General features: G+C 45.9%; 1 protein-coding gene across 1 annotated transcript in view; it reads left to right on the top strand.

Annotated features, from left to right (window-relative positions):
- The first annotated feature begins 595 nt into the window (after nucleotides 1-595).
- EML1 (EMAP like 1) overlaps nucleotides 596-12,647 on the top strand; it is a 131,033-nt gene continuing 118,981 nt past the window's right edge. Inside the window, exon 1 of the mRNA XM_030030912.1 lies at nucleotides 596-805. Coding sequence (XP_029886772.1) covers nucleotides 778-805 — 28 coding nt within the window. The 5' untranslated portion in view covers nucleotides 596-777. The remainder of the gene's footprint in view (nucleotides 806-12,647) is intronic.

Here is a 12,647-nt window from a genome sequence, read left to right as displayed (position 1 = left end):
GTAGGAGCAGCCACAAAATGCTCCACTAAGGCAGCATTAAAGTGGCATATTTTAAGCAAGCAAAAGTCATGAAGTTACAGAGAAATCTGCACTCACAATAGTATCATACCATGAAACAGCCTTTAGTAACAGTGTCGCAAAAACTATTTCTCACATATTACAGTATAAACAGAAGGTCATTTTTTTCTGTCGCCCTTAAACAGATACACCCTTGGTCCTGCCCCCCCTTCAGCAGCAAGTATTTCTGCTTGGACCCTTATTTAACCTGCAGACCAAGAAGGTACAGAACAAGATGTCAGAGCATATCCTCCAGCCCACCACCCCCCCGCAGCCCCCCCCGGGAAGCAGGAGTGCCCCGGCGGTGCGGCTCCCACCGCCAACCCCACCGCACAGCAATTAGCCCGGTTCTCCAGCACAGATTTGCAGCTTAGCTCTTAAAAGCCGTTTCATAAATATTCGATGGCCTTTCCGACAGGGTAATGTGCCTCTGTGACATTAAAGAGGAAACTCTGTGAAGGGGAGGGATGACAACAAATTTATCCACCAATAGCACACTCTTTTGGCACAAAAGCACATTCTTATCTTTACATCCCATAATGAGAAGGCAGGGACGGGACTGTTGCTACAGCTCTCTGGGTGGGTAGATGTACAGCGTAAGAGAAGGGTGGCTGTAAATTGTTAGATATTTCCCCCCCCCGCCCTTGCAAGCAGAAGGACCCGTGCTTGTGTTCCTGCTGTGGTTTTCCTAAGCCCCTGGTGAGGAGGACTTCTCGCACGATGTCAGACTGCGAGGGACTGCCTGTGGGTAAGCGCCAGATTTATATTTACCCCGGTGTCCTGCCGACTAGTTCACATTCTCAGATTGCAAAGTCACACGCGAAGCCGCTTGCTTTCGAAGGGAGCCGGAGCCGCGGCAGGGAGAGGAGAAACTCCCTGCAACCACTGCAGATCCTGGTGCGGTTCCTTACGAGTCCGTGGCGGAGGGCTGGCGCGGGTGGTAGTGCCTGGATTTTCTCTAAAGGCGCAGGGGCTGGATAGGACGAAGGGTTCGGTAATTCAGGCAGATGGTCTGAAGTGTCTGTGTCCGGAGAGATGACGGTATCGATGTGTGTTATCGAGCTCGTGAAGGAGAGTTTCTGCAGATGGGTCCTGCAGGACCAAGTGCGCCGTGTATGTGTCCTGTTCGTGCCTTGATAAACCTTCCCGGATGGTAACGGACACAGCAAGGGCAGATAAATGTAACGCAAAGGGTTTATTTGCTGAAAGGAAACAGAAATGTACCTTATTTTCAAAATAAGTGCCTTACCTGTTTTGCCTATATCTGGGAAGGAGTCCTTTACTAGCACTTATGGCTGTATATGTCAAACTTCACCGAGCAGGAGAGCACGTCAGCAAGAAGCATGTTTCTCAGCTGTTTTTTTTAAACTTCTATAGGAATTGTAAATACTCACTAGACTGTCTGCACAAAAGGAAACTCTTGTCAAAATGCTAGAGTAATTCTCTGCCAAGGCATTTTACTAATAAAGAGATGGACCACTGAAAACATCTTTTTTTTCTTTTTTCCTTTTGCCGTGGCAAGCATTTCTCTTTTCACATATGTATATACACATACTGTGTAGCACTCATGCTTCACTGGCCTGTGAAGGCTGTGTGTCAGAGATGAGGATCTGGGCTAAAAAGTGGGGCTGGAGAAGGAGAAGGCTGCTGCAGTGCTTTTTTTTCCTCCTCTCTCTGCTTCCATTTTACAAAAACAATGCCCAAGTCCAAAATGCGCACTCAAAACCAGAGTGGAAAAATATAAATTATGTATACAGTGCAGAGCGAACGCACCATGCGCAATTCCCTGTGCCATTGCTATCGTTGCCTAAAGAGAGGAGAGATGAAGATGAATATTTCCTGCTTACTTTCTCAAAGGGCTGATCTGTTAACCAGAAAAGCTTCCCTTCTTCAGGCTTTGATTTTAAGGGCCTGACCTCAGTTTGCTTGTTAAGCACTCTGAGTTGAGGGTGGGATATTTCAGGGCGACAGTGACAGTATTTAGCTGGCATCTGATATTAATGATGAAACTGATATTGAGCATGCATGGCATGTTGCGTGCAGAACTTACTGATATCTCAATTACCTTTGCTGCTGAAAGGACCTAGGAGGTTTCCTCCAGAAAAGCATTTGTAGATGCATGATTTGAGGGAAGGAAGCAGTTTGTTATGGGCAGGAATGACAAGTAAAGATAAAGTGATGTTCAGATGCGGACGTGGATCAGAAATGTGCCAGCATACGCAGAGGAAATGTTCGCTTCTCTCTGTTCCCCCAATAATCCTCCCACGTCGCCCAGCCGGAGCTGGCCCTGCCTCCAGCCCAGCTCCCGGGCAGCAGGGCTCACCCTGCCTCCAGCCGCTCTGCCCCGCACCGGGCACAGATAACCCGTCACAGACCAGTGGTCACCCGCTGCACGGACCTCGCGTAATTTTCTGGTTCGTGTTTGGATAGAAGTGTGTGTGCTTATATAACTATACACAAAACCAGCACTGGAGACAGAAATGGTGGCACTCCTGTGCAGTTATTAAGCAATTTTAGTGAATTAGTTGATGACAGCTTGCTTTTCATGTCAAGGTATTTTGAAATCAAGTCATTCTCTTTGTGGTTGTTGCTCTTTTACTAGCTAGTTCAGATTTTAAAACTTCAGCAGTAAAAGATCCATGAAAAGGGTTGCAAAAAATCAGCATCAAACTTTCTAAAATAATGATTAGTGTCCACTAGTGCAGAAATACCATTTTGCCGGATCCAATGAGCATAGCAAGGCTGGCATTGTACTTTTAAAATCCTTGGTTTTGAATGCAGCCACATAATATAGCTGCAAAAAAGTTGTTGCAGTGACAGCTATCATTAGCACCGCAATGTGGCTAGGATCCAGAGCCCTGCTTATAACACAAACCGTACAGACGTATACATGCGTCCGTGTATACACATGCACACAGCTATAAATAAGTTTAGCCAAAGCACAATATTAGTGTCAAGTGTATGTATTGCTTCACCATCCTCTTTGCAAAGGGTATGCCTTATGAACAACCTGGAGAACTGCAGTTTGTAGTTACAGTAAATTAATGCCAGAATTTTTAGACTGCTTTCAGCCTACACAAGAATGTCGCATGAACAGCTGTGTAATTGTTCCCTCGGACAAGCAACTCAGAGGGAACTGCTGAATACAATCTTTGAATTAAATAGCTGGATATGAATGGGTCGATATACCAATAATTTTTCAACAAGAAGCTTTATTCAGTAAGAGTATCCTACTTCTATGCTGGAAACGGTTATGCAATTTTTCAGGATGAAAGCATTGGGTGCTTTTAAATCTCTGTTTTATGTTCAATTCCAGCATGGCTGCACCCTTTTGCTGATGTGCAATGGAAAATTAAACATGTGATGCAAACAAAGTTTTATTTTGTTGTTTGAATATAGCACAGAAGACATAAAAAAAGGATCCTAGATGTCAGACTGCAGATTATGTAAGCAAGTGTACAGTTATTTTGGACTGTATCCATACCAAAAAAGGCACTTGAAAGCATCGCTATCAAAATGATCTATTAGTGAACAGAATTCTAAAATTTACACTATTAATTTCCCATTGTAACACAGGGAGATAAAGAAAGAAAGATCAGTCACTTCAGGACAAATGCACTCCTATTTCTTTCTCATTAGCGATTATTGACATACTGATGCTATCCATTAGTGCCAGCTACATAGATTTCCTGTCATTCCTACATGCAGATAAAAGAAAACCACATCAATTATTTAAGTGCTTCCTCCTATGTGTATTATTTTTCTCTTGTAAGGAGACAGTTCAGTCTCCGTACAACTGAACAGCTTTTCACACACCCAGCATTTTGATTAGGAATATATGAGTCATGATGGTTCTGGTTCTTAACACAATCCTTTTGACTTCAGAAAAACCTCTGAAGTCATGCAAAGGTTCTTAAAGTGGCTCTTTCCTTATTTTCTTATTTCTTAATTCAGCCACAGACTGAGTTTGAATGGCATGGGTAACTTTTTCTGGATAATACCACTGCTGCAAAAACACAAGGTACTGAGCCATAATAGATGAAGATTATATTTCTGAAGAAGGAGTAGCTATTCAGACGCTGGGAGTCTCATATGTACATACTTTCTCTGTTATTTACTACAACAGGATTAAGAAAAGAAGATACAGAATTGATGTAGCTTGTTCTGCAGCAGGTGGCATGCGAATCTAACTGAATTTCCTTAAAATTCCTCCCAAACTTTTATTGGCCTCATTTCAATAGAGGAGGAAACAAGACCTTTCATCTGAAATATGTTCCTGACTCTTTAGCTAAATACTTCCTTTCAAAGCTAAAATTACACATTTCAAACATGTCTTTAAGACAGAGTGGAGCCAATTTGCTAAAATTGGTGTTTTCAGAATCAGGATATCCCAGAAACCTACAGGAATTTGGATTTCCTGAAATTCAGCACATATTCTGCACTGTCATCGGGAGTCCATTTAGCTCAGCCAGAGAGGCTGCTAGTGAGCGAGACCTCCATCTCCCACGCTGGGCTGTCTCTAAACAGCAGCTGGGAATAAAATACAGCACAAATATATTTTTGTAACAAAAAATCATTAGCAATGACTCAGCAGATGCATGAGCAGTACTCCTGTCAAATAAAATTGCCCCACTTTCACATACTCATATCAGAATAGGAGTATGCTTTAAATTAATCTTTCATCAGATTTGGTAAAAAATGTCTAGCTTTTTGCAGATAACTCTGTGTCCCCCTTAGGGCTTGAGCACCAGTTCTGCTTTGCAGTCTAGACCTTAGATAAAAGGTCTTGACTCAGCCACTAATGTTGCTATGTGAGTGGTCCCACTGAATACTACTGTTTGCAGGGTGAGACCCTAAGTAAAAGGCAACACACTGAAATCATCTTGCGGGACTGCTGTACGGACTGCACTTAGTGCTCTGGGATAAGCAGGGAAGTGGCAAGGTTTTTTCAGCATATCAACCCAGCTACCTGCTGCAGGTTAGGAAGGTAATGGCATGTCTTAAGCATCTCAAGAGAGTGGTCTGCAGCATGAAGGACAGCTCCTGACCCCACCAAAATCACCAGCACTGGCTTGTATGCTTGGAACTCCCCAAGAGCATCCCCCAGCCAGGGGAAGGTGAGGCCAGGGTGCTGGAGCTCCCATGCCCGCAGATCTAGCTTTGCACAGTGAGGCACAAGCAATCTTGCAGTCAGTACTCTTAGAAACAATGGAAAAAAAACATATAAAGCTTTTGGCTTCGGGAAAGAAAGGTGTGAAGCCTGAATGAAGAGTGACTGTGAATGACTGCCGCTACAGCACTATCAATGAAGCTGTGCAGCCTTGCTCCGGTTGCTGGAGTTAGGTGCCACTGCACATTGCCTGAAGTCTGTCTAGGGATTTCATCTGGAGGTCTACGAGTCCAGCCTTGCTCTTGGCTAACTTGCCAAATGCCACCGCGAAGTAATTTAAAGATGCTCTGCAGCAGCAATGGACATGGCTGAGTCAAACGTCTTAAAGAGGGAAAGCAAAAATGTCTGACGGTCAGTATAAATCCTCAGGAAAGAAGCATTTCCAAATGCCAGCATTTACCCCATTTAGAATCATAGAATTGTTTATGTTGGAAAGACATTTAAGATCATCAAGTCCAACCGTTAACCTCACACTGCCAAGTCCACCACTAAACCGTGTCCCTAAGCACCACATCTACACGTCTTTTAAATACCTCCAGGGACGGTGACTCAACCACTTCCCTGGGCAGCCTGTTCCAATGCTTGACAACCCTTTTGGTGAAGAAATTTTTCCTAATAGTGGATTGTGCTCTTGCTTCAGCCACTGATTGATCCAGGCTTACTGGGGAAGACATCATCTCTCTGCACGCAACTTTCCATAGGAGAGCATCCTATCCATGAAGCAGTTTCATCTGGTTTGGCTGAAATCCCAGGGGATTTCCTGCAGCCCACATGGCTCCCTCCCGCTCTCCCCTCTTTTCCCAAGAGCTCTGTGCCGTGCTCACCCGGGCCTAATGATCATAGAATCATTTAGGTTGGAAAAGACCTTTAAGATCATGGAGTCCAACTGTAAACCTCACATTGCCAAGTCCACCACTAAACCATGTCCCTAAGCACCACATCTACACGTCTTTTAAATACCTCCAGGGATGGTGACTTGACCACTTCCCTGCTTTTTCTCTTCCAAGGCTTTGCTTAGGAGTAAGCACAGACCTAGGAGCCCCGGCCCTGGCCCGCTGGCTCAGCAGCCCGGCTGGCCGCTCCTGCCCCAGCTCCCCGTGCTGGCTGCAGCTGCACGGCAGCGAGGGACGACAAGCGATTTGGGTGGGTCGGGATGGGTGACACTGAGTGGTGTGTGTCCTGTGAGAGTCCCTAGGCTACATTTCGGAGGTTTATTGCAGCAGCGGGACACGGGTGTCCTGTCCCTGGGGCTTGGCGGTTGTTAGGTGGGAGCTGACTATGTTCCAGGAGTGTCCTGAGCAAAGGCACAGGGTTAGGCTGCATCTTCAGGGTCTGCATTTAATGTGTAGCAGGTGAGATGTCCTTCTGTGGATCAGGCTAAATATTTGGCTGCCAGGCAGGCGGGGGCTGCGCCTGCTCACTTGTGTTTCTAAAGCAAAATGTGAGTATGTGTGCTATGCACTACTGGGGCTCCAAGTGGGAAGTATTTGAGCTAGCAGAGACATAAACACCCATTTTCTGAAGTCTAAGTTTCCAGAAATGTACTGAAATCATATCTGGGAGTATAAGAGAGGATCTTTTCTTTTCTTTTCTTTTCTTTTCTTTTCTTTTCTTTTCTTTTCTTTTCTTTTCTTTTCTTTTCTTTTCTTTTCTTTTTTTTTTTTTTTTTGTGAGGGAGTGCTGAAGAAGGAGAGGTCTTTCAAGCAGTCATTAGAGACAGCTGAAGTTAGCATGAAAGTTTGCAGCTGGGATGCTGGTTGGGGAAATACAGAAGATGCCACATAGTTCCCAAGTGCTCCTCCTCTCCGCCCCCGCCACCGACAGGAGGATTTTGCTTATCTGTAGAAATACTTGGAAGCTGTAGTTTGGCCCAAGGTCTGTGAGCAAGAGCACTTGCACAGGCTGTACAGCACATTTCTGAAGAGTCTTATTCCATGATGTTTACAGTAACTTAAGGCATGCAAAAAGCAACTGATGTGTTTTTTCTCCTCCTCTCCTCCATGCCTCACAACATCTGCAGCATTTCCAACATAGTCTGTGTTAAGCCATCGGCATTTAGAAGCCATAATTGCATTTGCTTCTTGCTGTCGGGAGCCCTCTCTTGCTGCAGACCTGTTTTACAGGCAGTAATTTAGAGGGTGGGGCAGCCTTCCCTTATTTTGCCATTCAGACTTCAAATTAAATGCCCAGTTTGCCCTCCCACCAAACTGGTGAGTGCCCAGTCTCTCATCTACATATTCAATTGCTTCTCTGTCCCTGTCATTTCTTTCCTTATGGTCTGTGATCAGCTCCCTCACCACACACTAATGGTTTCCACAGTTCAATTTGTAGCATTCAGGATTCCCTTAGATCTCAAACGTCCTCTAAAACTCACCTAAAAGACTGGCAAGATCCCCAAAATGCTTTCTTCCTTGTGGGAAAGAAACTCTGGGGCAGAGGAATGGGATCCTGACAAACGCCAGGTGCTGGGTATGGACCCGTTGACAGTGCCCAGGATCAGTTCCCCAAAGGAGTCCTGGGTTTCATGGAGCAGCTGAAGTCACCGTTGAGTCACTGGGGCATGTGGGGACTGGTCAGAGCTGCTCTTTGGTTCTGCACACGGTCTGTCAATCACAGAAATTGCTTTTGGAGGAAAAGCCTGGCTCTGCAAGCCCTTGCTCAAATGACTCCAAACTGGGCTCAATAAATTGGCTGTGGCGTTTGACGAGTCACAACAAATTCCAAGAAGATTTAGGAAAGCACAGTGCTGTCCCCATCACAGGTAACAGGGAGCATTTCACAGAGGTGCCAATGGCTCGTTCGTCTCAGACAGCTCCTCCTGACCGCCCCGCAGGAACGTCCCAGTGCCCCGTCACCGCTCTCAGTACCGTTTGTGTGGCTCATGTTTCCATCACTTCAGAGCTCCCTGGGAGAGCAAAGGCTTTCACCCACATCAGCTAGTGTGAGGGCATGAAATGAAGAGTTTGGAGAGATGTTTGACACGTTTAGGTCCAAAATCCCCTCATAAATCCATAGACACTACTTGCCAAACTTGGCATTTCACATAGTTCTCCTCTATTTTGCAGATAAATACATTTACTTGCTGCCTGCACAGCACTCGTGCACACTTACCCTTTGTGATGTGCTCTTTGTGGAGCTGCAGGATATGCTGTGGCTTTGCCAGTACCCCTCAATTTCACAGCACACTCAGAACACTTCCCAGTAACTAATAAAACTACCGTGAAAATGGTAAAATCCTTGCTGCTGCAACCAGCAGTGGGAGAGGACCCCCAGGGCTGTTGGCTGGGGCATATTTGTGCGAGTAGCAGCTCTGCTAGTTCACTCAGATGGCTACGGTTGTTCCTGCTTCTCCCCAGAAGCTCTGATGAGAGAATGACCCTGCACTTCAGCAGCTCCATGTGTTGTAAAAACGTGTCAAACCCCAGCAGGCAGCCAGCTACCCAGGCAAGGGGTCTCCAGCCTGAAGCCAGGGTGGGGTGAAAACTCCTGTAGCTAAAGAAGTTGACTGAAGATGCCTTGCTGACACAACAAAGGAGTAAAAGCACACAAAAAAGACCCATGTGCAACATCTGAACACCTAAGTGTTATCCACAGATACTCAAAAATCTACAAAGGTGACAGCAAGCTGCAGGTCTCAGGTTGTGCTTGATCATATCACAGGAATTAAGAAGGACCTAGCTTCAGGTTAAACTTAAAACTTGTGCATCTCCTGCTTCCCCCCACAGGGGGAAAGAAGAGCTTTAGAAGCCTGATCCAGACCCCTTGGAGCCAAGAGAATCATAGAATCACAGAATGGTTTGCATTGGAAGAGACCTTAAAGATCATCTACTTGCAACCCCCCTGCCATGGGCAGGGACACCTTCCACTAGACCAGGTTGCTCAAAGCCCCATCCAACCTGGCCTTGAAGACTTCCAGGGATGGGGCATCCACAACCTCTCTGGGCAACCTGTTCCAGTGCCTCACCACCCTTACAGTAGAGTTTTTTCTTAATATCTAGTCTAAATCTACCCTCTTTCAGTTTGAAACCATTACCCCTCGTCCTATCACTACAATCCCTGTTAAAGAGTCCCTCCCATCTTTCCTGTAGGACCCCGTTAAGTACTGGAAGGCTGCTATAAGGTCTCCCCGGAGCCTTCTCTTCTCCAGGCTGAACAACCCCAACTCTCTCAGCCTGTCCTCATAGGGGAGGTGCTCCAGGCCCCTGATCCTCTTCGTGGCCCTCCTCTGGACCCACTCAAGCAGGTCCATGTCTTTCTTCTGTTGGGGCTCCACAGCTGAACACAGCACTCCAGGTGGGGTCTCACCAGAGCAGAGTAGAGGGGGAGAATCACCTCCCTCGACCTGCTGGTCATGCTTGTTTTGATGCAGCCCAGAATGCGACTGGCTTTCTGGGCTGCGAGCGCACATTGCCGGCTCATATTCAGTTTTTCATCCACCAATACCCCTAAGTCCTTCTCCGCAGGGCTGCTCTCAATCCACTCATCACCCCGCCTGTATTTGTACTTGGGATTGCCTCGACCCATGTGCGGGACCTTGCACTTGGCCTTGTTGAACTTCATGAGGTTCGCACAGGCCCACCTCTCAAGCCTGTCAAGGTCCCTCTGGATGGCATCCCTTCTCTCCAGCGTGTCGACCGCACCACACAGCTTGGTGTTGTCAGCAAACTTGCTGAGGGTGCACTCGATCCCACTGCCTGTGTCACCGACAAAGATGTTAAACAGTGCCGGTCCCAATACCGACCCCTGAGGAACGCCACTTGCCACTGCTCTCCACTCTGACATCGAGCCATTGACCGCAACTCTTTTGAGTGCGACCATCCAGCCAATTCCTTATCCGCTGAGTGGTCCATCCATCAGGTCCATGTCTCTCCAATTTAGAGACAAGGATGAGGCGCGGGACGGTGTCAAATCCTTTGCACAAGTCCAGGTAGATGATGTCCATTGCTCTTCCCTTATCCAGCAATGCTGCAACCCCATGGTAGAAGGCCACCAGATTTGTCAGGCACAATTTGCCCTTAGTGAAGCCATGTTGGCTGTCACCAATTACCTCCTTATTTTCCATGTGCCTTAGCATAGTTTCTAGGAGGATCTGCTCCATGATCTTGCCAGGCAGAGAGGTGAGACTGACTGGCCTGTCGTTCCCCCGGTCTTCCTTTTTTCCCTTTTTAAAACTGGGGGTTATGTTTCCCCTTTTCCAGTCAGTGGGAACTTCGCTGGACTGCCACGACTTCTCAAATATGATGGAACAGTGGCTTAGCCATTTCATCTGCCAGTTCCCTCAGGACCCGCAGATGCATCTCATCAGGTCCCATGGACTTGTGCACCTTCAGGATCCTTAGATGGTCTCGAACCTGATCTTCTCCTACAGTGGGCAGTTTTTTATTCTCCAAGTCCCTGCCTTTGCCTTTGCCATCTGCCTTTGCATTCACTCCAGTGAATTTGGATCACAACTCTCTTAAAATCTCAGAAATATCTCTATCCACCTGACCCGCAGTTATAGACTGTGGCTCGGTCAGCTTGGTTCTTCTTCTTAAGACAGACAGCCTGAGCCCTGTGCTGTGTGGCTGGTGAGGTTTGCTGGGTGAGACTCTCTTGGTGCGTGGGAAGCACCGTGCATTAGTCATTCTTTCTCCCAGCATGATTATTCAGAGAAACGTATTTATATTTGCACCTAATTAAAACTCAGTGACTGTTTTGTATTTCCCCTACTGAAACATTGCTAGATAGGACTTAGCAGTACGTCACAGCCACATGTGTGGTATTACTCAGAGTTTATGTATGAGGGACTGAGGCACAAGAAGATTAAGCCAAGACCAGTTCCCACTCATATGGGTGTCTAATCCAAGATGCTGAGGAGCTCTTCTTTCAGAGCACCCAGCACAGCACCGTATTGCATATTTTCAAATTTCATTTGCAGGTATGAGTGTTGGGCATGTCTGTAAATCAGGTCCGCGGTCTCTGGTCTGGCACAAGGAGATGAGGAACATGCCATCAGTGACCGTTTGTGAAAAGCTTCGTTTCCACAGTTGCTCCGTGGAGCAATTCTTCTCTTTTCGAGAGCTGCTCTACAGCCGAGACACAGATGCAATCCAGTTCCCAGCAACACTTTTCAAGCTGACTTAGCCTGAAATCATCCTTGATCTTCCTGGAATTGCATTCCTTACCACGTTCAATATATCTAACAGGTGAAGCTGTGATGTTATGATAAACAGCTTATTGGAAACACTTATGGCATAAAATACAAAATAATCTGACACCTCATAACTAGATCTCTAGCAATAAGTATACTTGTAATAATAACTTGATACTTTACCAATTGTTTGGAGATGCTCTACAGTGTTGATAGCCTCACACACAAGCACCTGTCCACCCCAGGACACTAAATCTGTCATTTTCTACAGCTCTTCTACTGCAGAGCAGAGGCTGCCAGGTTCATCCTCTTGCTACAACAGTCAGCTGGCCTTCTCACACCCATCTGACTTAGGCACAAGATGGCAATCCGTTTGTGCTGCAGGCATATGGACCGCATGTGGAAAGGATTTTGAGAAGGAAGCTATTATTTCCTGCATCTATCATAAATTCCAAATGGTATATTCAGGCATAACTGTTTGAAAACAGACAGTACACTGATGAAATGGAAGCAATTTCTCTGGGAAATTTCACCTAGATTGTTTGATTCATCTCAGTGCTGCCAACTCTTTGAAGTTTAGCATGAGCCTCATAAGATTTGTTTTAATTTTTTTTCTAAAGCCAGGTTTCTTGGGTCATGAGTTTTTGGGGGTTGTCAAAATGTCTATGCACCGTCTGTTTGCACACAGTTAGCAACATATGAGGAGTCTTATGCCACTGGAGAGTGAGGATTTTTTTTCAAAGATGTTTTGGTCAGGTATTTAATCATCTAAGGCATAGGGAGAAGCATCATGTGGGAAAGTGTGAGTGAATGTGTAGTATCTGGAACAGATATGGAAGGCTGAGGCATACAATGCTCACATGTGTAGGCTGGAGAATAATATTTCTCTAACAAAAACTGTCTTTTTAAACACCAACCACATATTTGCATGTTTTCATTTTGAGTCATTTAATGAAAAAATTGGAAAACTCCAGGGAAAGCATTCAATCTGCTCACAGTTTTTCACGGGAGGAGTGTTTGTTTTCTCAGCAAACTCCTCTCCTACAATTATTTGGTTTCTTCAGACCTTTGGGGAGCGTCCCTGCACATAAAGTAGCTGAAGAGTCTTTTTGCTGTCCTTTACTACTCCCTGCCTACTCTGACATCCTATAAAGCAGGGGGAAGTAAGAAGACAGCTTTTCAGTCTTCTCCCACTACACTGGAAGGAGACTACCACTGAAAAGTGACCAGATGACACATTTTTGTCGAGGCATGATGAGTTTCCCCTCCCTACTGTAAGTGCTTCACTGC

Source organism: Aquila chrysaetos, chromosome 2, assembly GCF_900496995.4.
Source record: "Aquila chrysaetos chrysaetos chromosome 2, bAquChr1.4, whole genome shotgun sequence".
NCBI lineage: Eukaryota > Metazoa > Chordata > Aves > Accipitriformes > Accipitridae > Aquila > Aquila chrysaetos.
This window is presented reverse-complemented; position numbering and strand designations above follow the sequence as displayed.